Source organism: Ctenopharyngodon idella, chromosome 24, assembly GCF_019924925.1.
Source record: "Ctenopharyngodon idella isolate HZGC_01 chromosome 24, HZGC01, whole genome shotgun sequence".
Classification (NCBI taxonomy): Eukaryota; Metazoa; Chordata; class Actinopteri; order Cypriniformes; family Xenocyprididae; genus Ctenopharyngodon; species Ctenopharyngodon idella.
In genome coordinates, this window is record NC_067243.1 from 26,054,673 (window position 1) to 26,070,140 (window position 15,468).

The 15,468-nt window shown below is 37.5% G+C and overlaps 1 protein-coding gene across 4 annotated transcripts in view; it reads right to left on the bottom strand.

Moving 5' to 3' along the window:
* The window catches only part of LOC127507854 (uncharacterized), a 137,723-nt gene that overhangs the window by 25,218 nt on the left and 97,037 nt on the right, over window positions 1-15,468 (bottom strand). For 3 of the 4 annotated variants that reach the window (XR_007928503.1, XM_051885295.1, XM_051885293.1), the window contains exon 7: window positions 3,321-3,407. The exons of the other annotated variant lie outside the window; for it this stretch is intronic. Coding sequence is in view for 2 of the 3 variants with exons in the window: in XM_051885295.1 (XP_051741255.1) it covers window positions 3,321-3,407 (87 nt within the window). In the remaining variant the exon portion in view is untranslated. The remainder of the gene's footprint in view (window positions 1-3,320; window positions 3,408-15,468) is intronic. 4 annotated transcript variants of the gene reach the window in all.

A 15,468-nucleotide genomic window follows, 5' to 3' on the forward strand; every position in this document is an offset into this window, starting at 1 on the left:
AAGTGTATTCTATGACAAAGATTGGTTCAGTCACTCCGTATGTACTTTAAATAATGTTTAAATGGTGTAATATTTATGAATTTTAACATGTACTTGCCCATTTCATTGTGTCCGCTGTGCTCTTGCTGAGAGAGCCCGCCCACACTCTCTTCTGATTGGCTGTGGTTTTTGATTGATTTTATGGCTTCTCATTTTCACGTCGCGTCTAGTGTGGACAATCAAACTGTTCATCGCTGAAATCTTATCGCTTCACGTCTGGTTAGGACACGGTGTGAGATGTTAACAAAAAGAGTGTTATCAAAAAAAAAAAAAAAAAAAGTTGTGCAGCATTAAGAAGTTTGGAATTATCTTTTAAAATAAATTCTAAAAGAAATAGTGACACATAAGACATTATTAATAAATGAAAATATTTTTTCAGTACCAGTCAGCAAAGGTCAGTCTGTGTCACCATGTGCAGGATTTTGTTGATATTCATTATTTAAAAAATTGTAAATTATTTAATTTTAACCTTGAAATAAATAATAATAATAATGATGATAATAAAAAATGAAGTTTGTTTTCATTTGTCATACGTCTTCTTTGTTAATTTGCCGCCACTCATCAGTCACCATGGACACTAACCTATCATCACAGCTGATGATAGGTTAAGTTCCTGCTTGTCCTCAGTTCAGTGTCCGGTATTGTTTGTGTCCCGTGCATACTGTCTCACATGTTGGCTTGTTATTTGGATTATTCTATTAAACGTGTTATCTTCATCTTCATTTTCTTTGAACCTGAGCAATACAGAATACCGGACCTACTCAATGGATGAACGGGTAAAGTTCATCACCATGGCTCAGGAGATTTATTAGATTACTCGAGCGAGTTTTTCTGGCTTACCATCGACGACGAGACCCTGAGGACCCTGTTCCAGATCGGGGCAACATTCAACCACCCCATCAACCTCCCAGACACCTCAGGACTGGACTGGAGGGAAAGCTTAATTCGGTGTCTGGAAAGTGTTCCATCCCGGTCCGGAATCAAGTCAGACCCAGAGCAAGTTTCACCACAGAGCGCGGAGAAGTCATGTGAGCCCCCCGCAGACCGAGCAGCACCCTCGATGATGAGACCCTGAGGATTCTGTTCCGGATTGGGGCAACATTTAACCACCCCATCGACCTCCCAGACACCTCAGGACTGGACTGGAGGAAAACCTTAATTCGGTGTCTGGAGAGCGTTCTGTCCCGGTCTGGAATCAAGTAAGACCCAGAGCAAGTTTCACCAGACTGGGCAGCACCACCCACTCCGACGAGTGAGCCAGAGCCTGAGGATAAGGGGACAGAGCATGCCATTGACCCGGAAGCAGTGCCCCAACGTCGATCTGACCAGGGGTGTGAGCCCGATGCACCAAGGGACCACCAAGGGCCAAGGGAACTGAGACAGAAGACTGGCTGATGGACTTCGATGGGGACTTGTCAACTCCCACCCTATCCCACCCGGTATCTAATTCATCTGTATTATCCAAAGAGAACTTTGAGAACTGGGAATTATTTTTTGCTCTAACCTGTGTGGACTGTGTCATGATTACCATCATCCTCTCAAGTCTCGTTTCATCGCCACCACAACAGAGCTCAGCCAGTCCACCAGTCCCGGGTGCTTGCAGCCCTGCGCTGTCTCTGGGGATTCCCTACAATGACGTTGAGCCGCAGGTCGAGCAACCACCAACAGCGACTCTCCAGCAGCGCCTATCCCCCTCTGGCTTCGGATCCCTTTGCTCCAAGTCAGCCCGTTGACCTGTCAGCTCCGTCTTGGCTCCTCCCACTTGCAGGCTCCACCAAAGACCCTCAGTCTAGTGGCTCCTCCGGGCTCCCTCGTCCCACCGGCTCCCCTTGGTCAGTCGTCACACCACTTCCGCCACGGACTTACGGGCCATCCGCTGCACTCCATCCCTCCATCCCTTCAGCTGCAGCAGATTCCTTCTTCCCATCGGAATTGCCTCTGTCCTCGCTCACACCACCGTCGTCCCAGCCCTTGGGTACTCTGGTTCCACCTATGATGCTCGTTGCCACAACATCGCCTGGGTCTCCTGTACCAGCGATGTCGTTCAACTCCCTCGATCCTCGGTCTGCGCCAGGGGATCCACCGGCTCTGTCTCTGTTGGTCGTCCCCAGATGTCGTCAGCCAAGCCAGCAACATCTTGGCTCCTCCCTCCCTCGCCTCCACCGTGGACTGTCGGCTCTGGGTCTGTGCCATCTGAACTCCTCCACCGTCTAGATAGGGGTCTCGTCATCCCATGGATATCTACATCTTCATCTTCCTTGAACCTAAGAATTACAGAAAACTGGACCTACCCAATGGGTGAACGGGTAAAGTTCATCACCGTGGCTCTCCTAGATTACTCTTTGTCTTCATCTTCCTTCGTCTTCATCCTCCTTGAACCTGAGCGTTACAATGTGTAATCAAAGTTGTTGTTTTTTTACTTGGTTACACTTGGCAGTTTTAGAGTCATTAAATAAAAACCATTGTTGAAAAGGGTACAAATATCCTTTTTCAAAAAATGTGTAAAAACCAACATGAATAAAAAGAACACATTTTAAGAACTTAAAAGTTTGTCTTTTATCCTTTTTCTTACTGACCTACATGCAAATATTCTTAGATTTTCACTTATATAAACGGCCAATTTGCAAAGGGTTGAATTGGAGTCTCTAAACTGCACCAGGATCTGAACTGAAATTACCTTCTAAGAGGGACCATGATTCTCTGGGTGATAGAGGGAAAATAGAGCTCCAAATAAAGGTTGGGGGTCGGGACGGGGTGCTGCCAGAGGCACAAAGATCCTGTCAGTATTGCACTTTTCCAACCCTCAATGTGACGAGATAAGATACAGTGAATTATAATATGCATGAACTGGGGGTGAGGCCAAAGCTTTCACTGCTGGACTGTTGGTATATCAGGAATAAATAAACATGAGGTCATGTTTATGCAAAGAGAGAGGGAGGTTATACATTCAACTTCAACTCTCAGCTATATAAACTTCCTCTTAACCTTGTTCTTGACTAACAGAAAAAAATCAGCTGATTAGCCATATTAAGCTAAAGGAGGAATAAATGGGCGAGGAAGTCTGTGACCTAAGGGCTCGTATTAAGGAGAAATTATGGTTTAATTATACACAAACACACACACATTATAGCACCAACCTGACCGGATCATAAGCGCACAGAGCGCTGGCGTGAGAAGGTGTTAATTTTTCTGTGTGTGTTGTGGTGTGTTTGTGTGCGGGCCCCTGCAGAGGTGTAAATGCGAGTGTGTCAGTAGGGACACTGGCTCCTGTCAGCTCTCACCGCTCTCTGGTTGACGTCCGCTCCGGAGCGCGCCATCATGTCCGCCATCTCCACGCGGCCCTGCTTGGCCGCCCAGTGGAGCGCCGTCTGCAACACATGCATGCAAACACACCAGCTGTCAATCACCACGCTGCTGTCAATCACGCATGTGATGTATTCAGGCTACACCATCCCACCCGGGCTTAATAAGACCGCTGCGCTACCGTAAACACTGAACTCACATGAGCCACCCTCATTTACAAAGGTCATATTGACCGAGCATGTTTTCCTTCATGTGATTGGCTGTGGTGTTGAGTTCTTTACAAAGAATATTCTGTCATCATGTACTCAACCTCATGTAGTTCTAAACCTTTATGCTGTTATTTTTCTGTAGAACACAAAAAAAAGATTTTTTTTGTTGAGGAACAGACAAGAATTTAAGTTGTTATTTACAGAAAATCTTCTCTGTATCAAACCTGATGCGAGTTCCATTTTTGGAAAGCCTCATGAAATGTGTAGTCAATTTTGGAGATATAAAATTTCAGTGAATAACAGCTTTAATTTTGGTTTGTATATTTGTGACAATACATATCATTTATTGTTATAAAAGGTATTATTTATTATCCTTATTATTTATAATGTGTTTTTATATAAAAAGTATAATAATATTTAATTATTTATTTAGCCTATTTATTTACCAGATTGAGCAACAGGGTTGCAGGTTTAGAATAAATTATTATTATTATTATTATTATTTATTAAAAAAACACCAGAGGATTTATTTATTTAAAAACCACAAGATTGAACAATGGGGATGCGGATTTAGACAAAACTATTATTATTATTATTATTATTATTATTATTAATAATTATAAAAAATATAATTATTTTTGTATTTATTTTAGGGATGTCATGATTCTCTGCACCTGCTGTTTGTTTGGGTTTCCAATAAATATGTTGATCGCAATTTCAAAATAAAAGTTTAAACCCTCGCTCTGAGTTTGCATGTTTTTATGTCCACATATTCTTATTCATGAAATTATAGTGACTAGAGCATGTCTATCATAAATAAGTGGCCAAATATTAAAGATTATGTGGACATTTGAATTAAATGTTGTTTGGCCAATACTAAACAACAGCCTGATGATTGTTGTTGTTACATTTTACAGCATGATATGCTGTAAAGTGTAACAACAACAATCACCAGGCTGTTGGCGCCCTCTGCCCCCCCCAAAAAAAATATCAACAGGGATGCAGATTTAGACTATATACATAATTATTATTATTTATAATTAAAAAAAAAAAGAAAATAAAACTCCAGAGTGAGAAAGAGTTGCAAATTTAGACAAAACTTATAAAATTTAAGTGTTTTGTTGTTGTTGTTTTACTATGAATCACAGCATTATTAATTAGACATACATGAAAAGCTGTGAGGAACAGTGATACAATCATTATAAAAAATAAGATGAAAATTAAAATAGTAACCCATCAAACCACTGCACCCTTCACAGCCTTATTTTCATTCACTTCAAATATAGTGCCACCAGACAAGAAATAAACAACTAGAGCCCTATTATACACCCGGCGCAATGTGACGCCAGGCAAGTGTTTTTTGCTAGTTTCAGCCTGATGCAGTTATCATTTTCATGTCCAGCGCCACGTTGTTTAAATGCACTCGCGCCCATCTGTTCGCCCATGGGCGTGCTGGTCTGAAAACGAGGTGTGTTTAGGTGCATTGTTGCCGTGTTGCTATTTTGAGGCAACTGAAAACGACTGCACAAATTGACCAACAAAAACCTGGTCTAAAGTAAATGGCGCAGTATTTTTTTTGTTATTTAAAGAGCACGTCTATAGGCGGGTGCACAACGAGCGTCCACTCTGCTTGTTACACACACAGGGACGCGCAGCAGCACACAAACATGCCAAATATTAAAAATAAAAGGATTACAAAGTAAAAGACTATTATTGTGTACATAAAGATAAAAATGCCTACATGTCATAATGGATAGTCATTGCATGTATCAGAATTACCATGCAAAATTATCAGAATTTGCAGTAATGATGAATATTCCGCCATGTAAATAGTGAATCCGCCATGGCGCGAACACAACTGGCTTCTAAGGGGAATGGGAGATGAGACTCTGATTGGTTTATTGCACGTTACGCCCAAAACACACCAATCTCTCATTAAGAGAATAATGACCATGCGCCTGGTGCGCCGACCATTTTTTCTGTCGCTAAACTATCAAAACTGGATTCGGACACGCTCTGAGTGCACCTGCGCCATGTGCTTAGATTGTTAAAATAGGGCCCCTAGAGTTGTATTTTTTTCATGAAATTCAGATACATTTAAGTGTCCAAAAATGTCCAAAATTTTGGGTCACTGTATCTGCAGCCCATTTATGCTGCACCTATCAAAGCTGTGTTTGGGATCATTTGCATAAGCAGATTTGGCTCCGTATGAATGAATGAATGAATGAGAACAGGGCTGAGTCATTAGCATACCAGCTAATTCAGCACAATGTTAGCTCACTGAGGCCAAACTCAAGGACGGCTTCCCTGCTGCTGTCCAACCCTGCGTCCCGACAGAATACATAATGTACTTCTCATTTACCTCAATCCATAACTCCTCCTCACATGAAGAAAGAGACACTTAGAGCTAACTACATAATGCTTGATAATCTGAAGTATTATTTCCTTGTATTTTTTGACTTATTGATTGATTTATAATATTTTATTATTAATCATCATTATTATTTTTAATGTATTGTAAAGGATTAGTTCACTTCAGAATTAAAATTCATGTCATCCAAGACGTTCATGACTTTCTTTCTTCAGTTAAAAAAGATTTTTTTTTGAGGAAAACATTCCAGGATTTTTCTCCATATAGTGGACTTCACTGGGGTTCAATGGGTTGAAGGTCCAAATTGCAGTTTCAGTGCAGCTTCAAAGGGCTCTACACGATCCCAGATGAGGAATAAGAGTCTTATCTAGAGAAACCATCAGTCATTTTCTAAAGAAAATATACAAATTTATATACTTTTTAACCACAAATGCTCATCTTGCACTGCTCTGTGATGCGCCACGCATTACGTAATGACGTTAGAAAGGTCATGTGTAGGCGGAAGTACCGCGGTAGGGCAAAAAACTCCATCTCATTTTCAACTTCAAAATTGCCTGACATTGTTATTTTACCTTTTTTGTGAAGACCGTTTGACTTTGTAAACACTAGATTGGTACTTCTGCCTACGTCACGCGTGACCTTTCCAACGTGATTACATAATGCGTGGCGCATCGCAGAGCAGTGCAAGATGAGCATTTGTGGTTAAAAAGTATAAAAATTTGTATATTTTTTTTGAAAATGTATAATTTTTATGAAAACATTTTTTTGGGGGGGGGGGGGGGGGGGGGGGGAATGACCAATCGTTTCACTAGATAAGACTCTTATTCTTTGTCTGGGATCATGTAGAGCTCTTTGAAGCTGCACTGAAACTGACATTTGGACCTTCAACTTGTTGAACCCCAGTGAAGTCCACTATATGGAGAAAAATCCTGGAATGTTTTCATCAAAAACCTTCATTTCTTTTCGACTGAAGAAAGAAAGACATGAACATCTTGGATGACATGGGGGTGAGTAAATTATCAGGAAATTTGAATTCTGAAGTGAACTAATGCTTTAATATAAAAAAGTATAATATTTTTATTTCGATAATTAAAAAAGTGAGTGAGCAACAGCTGCAGATTTAGCCAAAACCAATTTTATTTTAGTATAACTGAGATACTATTATAGTTTTTATTTGTATATTTTCAGTTGTCATTTTAATTTTTGTTAAAGTTTTATTTTTATTAAAGTAATTTTTATTAAAAAAAAAAAAAATTGTAATGTCTATATAGTTCTCCTCTAGACTGCACAAAATGTCCAATTATGCATCAATACAGACAAAGTTACAGGCTACTTACAAACTTCAGGTCCGAGTGAAGAGTTCCAAGTGTTATTTTTTTATTCATTGCGTGTGTCAGAGATTCCCGGAGCGAGAAAGAGAAAGAAAGCAAGAAAACAACATCGGTAATAGGATAACACAGCTCTTTTGGGCCTTGTTGCTCTCCATAGTCGCCATTGTGTTCCGTCACATCGGCGTGTTTGGCCAAAAGCTCAGAGTGTTTCTCCAGTCCCCGTCCACATTCCCTCGCAGGGCCACATCAAAGCCGCAGCAGCCATGCTTTTGTCAAACTCTCCTCCCCAATTTTCTGTCACCAAGTTTTATCTCTTCCAAATCACCACCAGCCTTTAACCTATTCTGAGCCGATTAGCTGAATGCTTGATTTGAGCATTAGAGAAACTATAGCAACCTGTAATCTGCCAGAGAGCGAATCAAAAAGCCCTATGTATCTTGTCACGCAAGAGCTGGCAGCCCACCTTGACCCCATAAGCCGTCTCTTACAGAGCCCTCGCTGGGCGGACAGGCCCCGCTTTATTCACACACATACAATCCGTTGAGAAATGGTCTCCGGACAATCTGAGCAGCATCTTGAGGAGCAACAATCTGCCCATGTCTATGATCATTTAGTCAACAATGTGCAATAAAACAATATCCACTGAACAGAAACTTAAAACATATTAGCATAATGTATTTCAGCATTAAACATCAAAGTCAAATTCTTGTGAATCTCTTGTGAAAAAGAAGTACACTTTAAGTACATACTTAAAGTACTAATTACAGAAATAATACATTTTAAAAGAATATACTTGAATTTAAACTGAATGTAATGCTTTCAGACACTTAATTGCATGTTAATTGCAAATAATTGAAAATGAATTAGTTTAAATTTATATTATTTAACTTTTTGGACCAACTTAAGCAGGACTTAAGTACATCTTTATATGTCATTTCATAATTACTTCTGTTGTCTTTGAAATATGGTTAAAGTGAACTGACAAGCATTTATGGCAAACTAAAATATACTTTAATATTATTTCTATCTGAAATTTGTTTAAATATATTTGTAATTACACATTTTAATGATGAAGTTGCAATTAAGTACATTTAAAATACATTAACTTTCAAGTCAAGTCACCTTTATTTATATAGCGCTTTTTACAATACAGATTGTTTCACAGCAGATTCACAGTAATAAACAAGGTAATAATGATTCATTGATGAAAACAGAGTTCAATTCTGCTGTACAGCAGCTCTAAAAAGACAATAGTGCCATTGTTCAGCTGAAGTCAGTTCAGTGTTGATTCAGTTCGTAGTAAAGATCATTGATTATTAAAGGGTTAGTTCACCCAAAAATGAAATTTCTGTCATTAATTACTCACCCTCATGTCATTCCAAACCCATAAGACATTTGTTCATCTTCAGAACACAAATTAAGATATTTTTGATGAAATCCCCCATAGAAAGCAACATAATTACCACATTCAAGGTCCAGAAAAGTACTAAAGACATCGTTAAAAAAGTCCACATGACTACAGTGGTTCAACCTTAAAGTTATGAAGCGAAAAGAATACTTTTTGTGCGCAAAAAATAAACACTGTTGACGTAGTGAACACAGTGCAGGCTTCCAGATTCGACGTCAGAACGCCAGCTCATTATTGGCCGATGCTGTACATGTAAGCAGCATGACACATGCGTGTGATGCTGACGCAGGAGCCAGCCAATAATGAGTCAGTGTTCTGACGTAAACAAGGAAGAGATGCATTGTGTCAACTGCGTAGGAGACTGACAGGGAAGAGAAGAAATTGTTAAATAATGTCGTTATTTTTGTTTTGTTTTTGCGCACAAAAAGTATTCTCGTCGCTTCATAACATTAAGATTGAACCACTGTAGTCACGTTGACTATTTTAACAATGTTTTTACTACTTTATTGGACACTGAATGTGGTAATTTCGTTGCTTTCTATAGGAGATTTCATCAAAAATATCTTAGTTTGTGTTCTGAAGATGAACGAAGGTCTTACGGGTCTTACGACATGAGGGTGAGTAATAAATGACAGAAATTTCATTTTTGGGTGAACTAACCCTTTAATTGAGGTCAATTCATCTATGAAGCAGCTGTGCAGAAAACAGTGATGTCATCATCCAGGGCTGCGTTTCCCAAAAGCATCGTAAGCCTAAGTTGATAGAGACCATTGATGGCAATTGTTCTACGATCAACTTACGATCAGCTTACAATGCTTTTAGAAAGCGCAGCCCTGCTCAGTTCAGTTCTCTTCCAATAGCGTATAATGTATTAACTTTAAATGTAATATCTAATATTACAAATTTATACAAATTTAAATTATAATCAATAATTTAAATGATAATCACGTGCTTTACATATGCTTTACTATATTAGTCAACACATCAATATAAGTGCACTTCTTGAAAGCATGACAAAAGATTGTTAAACAAAATCATTAAAATGCACTTTACAATAAAACTTAATTTGACATTGTTCGAAAGTTCACTTTTTTAAAAAGTGAAAGACATGAAACTTGACTCAATTACACTTAAAGGATTAGTCCATTTTCAAATAAAAATTTCCTGGTAATTTACTCACCCCCATGTCATCCAAGATGTCCATGTCCTTCTTTCTTCAGTCGAAAAGAAATTAAGGTTTTTGATGAAAACATTCTAGGATTATTCTCCTTATAGTGGACTTCAATGGCCTCCAAACGGTCAAAATTAGCTTTAGTGCAGCTTCAAATGTTTTTCTTAAAAAAAAAAAAAAAAAAAATACAAATGTATATGCTTTATAAACACAAATGATCGCCTTGCAAGTGCTTGTATGTCCTACGCCTTCCCTATTCTACTTACGGAAAAAACGGAACTAGCACCGCGTTCGTTCCGTAAGTAGGATAGGGAAGGTGTAGGACATACAGCGTAAGCTTTGTGAAGAATACGGAAGGCGGAATGGCAGAAGCACTTGCAAGGCGATCATTTGTGTTTATAAAGCATATACATTTTTTTTTTTTTTTTTTTTGAAAATGACCGATCGTTTCGCTAGATAAGACCCTTATTCCTCGTTTGGTATCGTTTAAAGCCCTTTGAAGCTGCATTGAAACTGTAATTTTGACCTTCAACAGTGGAGTCCATTGAAGTCCACTATAAGGAGAATAATCCTAGAATGTTTTCATCAAAAACCTTCATTTCTTTTCGACTGAAGAAAGAAGGACATGGACATCTTGGATGACATGGGGGTGAGTAAATTATCAGGAAAATTTTATTTGAAAGTGGACTAATCCTTTAAGTGGCCTTTTATTTCATTAATATTATATCATCTGCATGTACAGTTTTTTTTTATATACTTTTTAAGATTTTAAGTACACAATCAGTACAGTTAAAGGCACGTCTTTTTCACAAGGGATATCACACACACACACATATAATTAAGGGATTGCTAAGGCATTTGAACAAACAAAGCAACAGTTTGTTTTTAACAACTTCTACACTGCTTTTCTACACACATGAATGATGCATCACATGACTTGTGGAGTGTAATGTTACTTTTCAAAGTGATTTACAGTTGGTGAACAATAAAATGGGCCAAAAGCATAAGGATATGATAATGTGGTTTCTGTATTTAAAACTGATTCATACAGCTTCTCAAACAAAATATAGAAAAACAAAACGTGGTTAATAATAAGAATAAAAGGGTCTGAATATGTGAAATCCACATGTTTATCAACTACATCAGAAGTAAAATAAATAAATACATACATAAAATATCTAACAAAAGATGTGTAATTCCCCAGTTTGATCAAGCCGAGCATAAGAAGCAGTGTAATTCTAAAGTGTGGGGCAAAACCCGCGCCGGTTTTGTGTGTGTGTGAGATTTAGTGTGTGCCAGATGGAGGCTCTGTCTTTTATTGGCAGTGTGAAAGGACAGCTTATAGTGCTCCTCTGTGGTCCGGCTCAATAGAGAGGGTGAGAGCAGACCCTCACACACGCTCTCTCTCTCTCAAAGCCTGATGCTTGTCACCATATGGAGCTGTTTAAAAACGGCCATAGCCCCACACAAAAGAGCAACATTAACAGCCTCTTACAATGACTGCTGGGACAACACTGAATTATTGCACACAGAGAGCAGTCACACACACACACACACACACACACACACACACACACACACACATATACAGAGAGAGATCTTTTATGACCTTATCACTCAAATTTGAGGTTTGATAATACTGAAAGCTTTGAATATTTTCAATTTCAGATAGAATTGAAAGGGAATTGAAGGGGTTGTTCTGAAATGGTTTTCCTTTAGGAGATTTTACAATAAATATCAAGTGGCAACCCAACACAATATCAAGATTGTTTATTGTATAAAAAAAAAAGAAAAGCAGGTTTTTTTTTTTTTTATATTACCATGAATTGTATAGTTCACCAATATGCACATTTATTAACGTAATGTAAACTAAATAGGAAAATTCACAATTTTGTAAATACATAAATGATGATTTACCAATCATTATAGATTGATTGATATCAGATATGAGTTTATTCCTCCAGTTTAAAAGCCTATTTATTTTTTTTCTATCTTAACTATGTACAATTATATCTAGTCACAATTTATTGTTTGCATTTAGGATAGTTTTTCCCTATTATCTGCGACCATTCCAGAGAACAGACCTGCAACCGATTTTTGAGTCGAGACCCACCAGTTAAGAACCACTGCATTCGAAGACCATTGTTTTGTTCCAAAACCTAGTAAGATGCCTATGTAGGCAGGATTTTAAGGCAGCATTGGCACAATCATGATGCAAATTGGTGCCTTCGGAGAAAATTCTAAGACAGCGTCGCAAATATCACCACATTTTGTAGAGAAAGCAATCCAAGAATGCACTGGAAAAACACAATCGAAGATGACAGATGAAAGTGGTTTATAAATGAATAGTTTGGTTCCAAAACGCTGTAACTCCATTTTGATTAATTTGAGTAAAAATGTGTTTTCTTTACCAAGAAAGTGGCAAGATGAAAACCACTCTTTTCTGTTTCAAACTTTCATATAGCATATTTTGGTTATAAAAACATTAAAAATTCAAATCTACATTTTGATTTTAAAAGGTTTATTATAAGAACGGATTATTTTTTCCCCAAAATGCAATAAATCCATGACATGTTTTTTTTTTTTTTTTTCAAAATGCAATTAATCCATCAATATAAAAGTTATTTTTCATATTGAAAATACACAACAAAGTAAGTTGATTCACATATATGACAGCCTCTGAACTTTGTCAATACTAATCTTATATATAGGCATTTGACTAAAAATACATTCAGTCGTCGCTCCCAAAATGAATCCAACAAGTCATCTTGTTAATGTTATAAATTAATTATATCTCCATTTGTCATTACCGATTAAAGAGTATCTGGTGCCACCGCACGATTAAAATAAACACATTTACAGAGTACATTGGTATTAAAAACGGCTTTTAAGAACGGTTCATGATTCAGTTTTGGGGACCGTGACAGACGTCGCAACAGCCAGCATTTTTCCTCCTCCCGACTCGAGTGCCTCATCTTCTTAATCTCCTCACGTAAATTATTACATTTCGATGACCTGCGTTTCTTCCCCACCGCAAAAACCACCACAGGTTCATCAATGCCATCAAAATTATTCATTTTTCTGTTTTTGTTGATCACAAAGTACAAAGTAGATAAGGAAAACTAGGATGCCAGGTGTATTCAGAGCGCCGCCATTACTGTTTACAGTGCGTGGAATGGTGCGCTGTGATTGGTTGAGCGGATATATCGCATTCTGCAGAGAAAGGAGACTGGCGTTTGTCGCGTTTTGGAAAGAAAGGGAGAAAACATGACAGAATAATGCTAAAATTTTGCGCAAAATTAAATGACTTTTCAATACCGACCAGATACAATACTGATTTTGGCGGAAACTCAGTTTTTTTGAAAATGGCGTTTATCGCGTTTTGGAACCAAACTCTTCAAATATACTGTATTCAGTAACGAAATGTATAAAAATTGTTCATTCTTTGTATTTCAATCATCCACCAAACAGTCTACAGAAAAGTAAAACCTAGCGCAGCTAACATGTTAGCATAACGTAATGCAGAATTTAACAACAAATTCAAATTTCCTAGTGAAAAAGAAGTACACTTTAGCATACTTTTTAAAATAGTATTTGTTTCGGAAATAATATACTTAACTGTGAACTGAATGTAATGTTTTCAGACATTTACACCATGTCTACATCAGACACGACTTTTGTCGCGTCTGCACTGTCTATACCATTGCAAAGCACTTGGATACGTAAGAAATAGAACGGGGAATCCGTTTACTGTCGGGAATTTGTCGCGTTGCGCCGCATCCAGTGTAGACACTATCACTGATTAATGGGTTCCATTGTCTTTTGACGCGTCACATCGCGCCACTCGCGTCCGGTGTAGACAAGGTGTAAATTGCATGCTAATTTCAATTAAATGAAAATGTATTATAGTTTTAGTTTATTAAAGTGCGTTTCAGTAGTACTTATCATATGTGTAATTCTTTAAATATGATACAAGATTATTAAAATATAATAACAGTAAAACTTTTAATTTGACATTATTAACAAGTGCACTTTTTTAAACCTACTTAAGTGTGTTAAGAAACTAAGGGCCTGTTCAAATACCCACACTTACAGTCTTGGCCACTTGAGAGCGCGTGCACGTAAGTGCTTAAAACTGTCCCAGGTCTGAAAAATGTCAAAGCTCAGTACACTTAATGCACACTAAACCCACACTATCTCTAATACCACTTCGGAGCGGTCTTTGAAGCCGAGTGTATCCCATCATTCATCACGTTCATGAACTTAAGTGCCCTGATTTCAAGTCATGTCTGGGAAAACGTTCCAATGTAAGTTAAATTAATTAGATGTTACATATAATTTGTTTGTAAAATGTAAAGTGTTGCATATTTTATTCGTACAGAGACTGCAGAGATTATACTGTATGTAGTTTGTATAACATTTGAAAATGAAGCACCACAATAGCGCAGTGATTAAGTGTGTCCAACTAAGTAAAAAAAAACAAAAAAATCTTAAAACACTTGCAGTCTTCACACCCACTTGAACACTTTGGCCAAATTTCGGAAATACTTCATGTAAGTAGACAAATGGTCAAAGTAGACAAATGCAAAAACTGCAAGTGTGGGTATCTGGACACTTAAGTAGCCTTTTATTTTATTCATATTATATTATCTGCCAGTATAGTTTTTAAAAAATATACTATTGAGGACACTTCTTTTTCACAATGGATATGACACACAGATATAATTAGCAATCCCAAAGTGTAAGAATTGTTTATTAATAACTTCCACACCACTTTGCTATGCACATGAATGATGCCCAAAATCCTAGAAATCACTGAGACAATATCTGTGGAAAAACCCAATCCAAGATAGCAGATGAAGCAGAACCAAAATGCGTAAAAAGAGTAGGTTCATAATATTTTACCAAATAGAGCTGCACAAGTAATCGTAAAAAGATCGCGATCTCGATTCAAGCACCAACGCGATCCTACTTTATTAATGACAACGATTCTCCAGCGTCTATTAAACCTTTGACAAAACCATACCGGAACGTACAAATCTGTGTTCGTGCTGCCAGAGAGAGCCGTTTTGAATCACACATTAGTTATTTCTGTGTTACAAATATTCACATTATCGCAGAAGTACTGAGATATAAGTTTTAAGTTAGTATTTAAACACCGATGTCTACGATAGCGATCAAAATAGAGCAAACTACCTTTTGAAACGAACTTGGCACGTCAAATAACGGTTCTATCAATTACATCTAATTCCACTAGGTGGCGACAACTGACTGTTAAAAAATGTATGTGTCATTGAATCGTTCATTCAAAAGATTCGTTCAAAAACACTGATTCATCCAGCAGTGAAACAAGTATTTATTAACGAGTCATTGAATTCATTCAAGACCATTTTTTAAATAATTCATTCAAACATTTTCCAGCAATTAGAGTCAGCAATTTATATTTTGTCAGAACCTATAGTAAATTACATGTTATTTTGTTCAGTTGTACATTCAGAATCGTGGGAGAATCGTGATCTCTATTTAAAACCAAAATATCGTGATTTTCATTTTATCCAGAATCGTGCAGCTCTAGTGTGTGCTATGTATTGTATTATGTGTATTTGAGTCTCAAGTATTTAGCTTAGCAACATGCT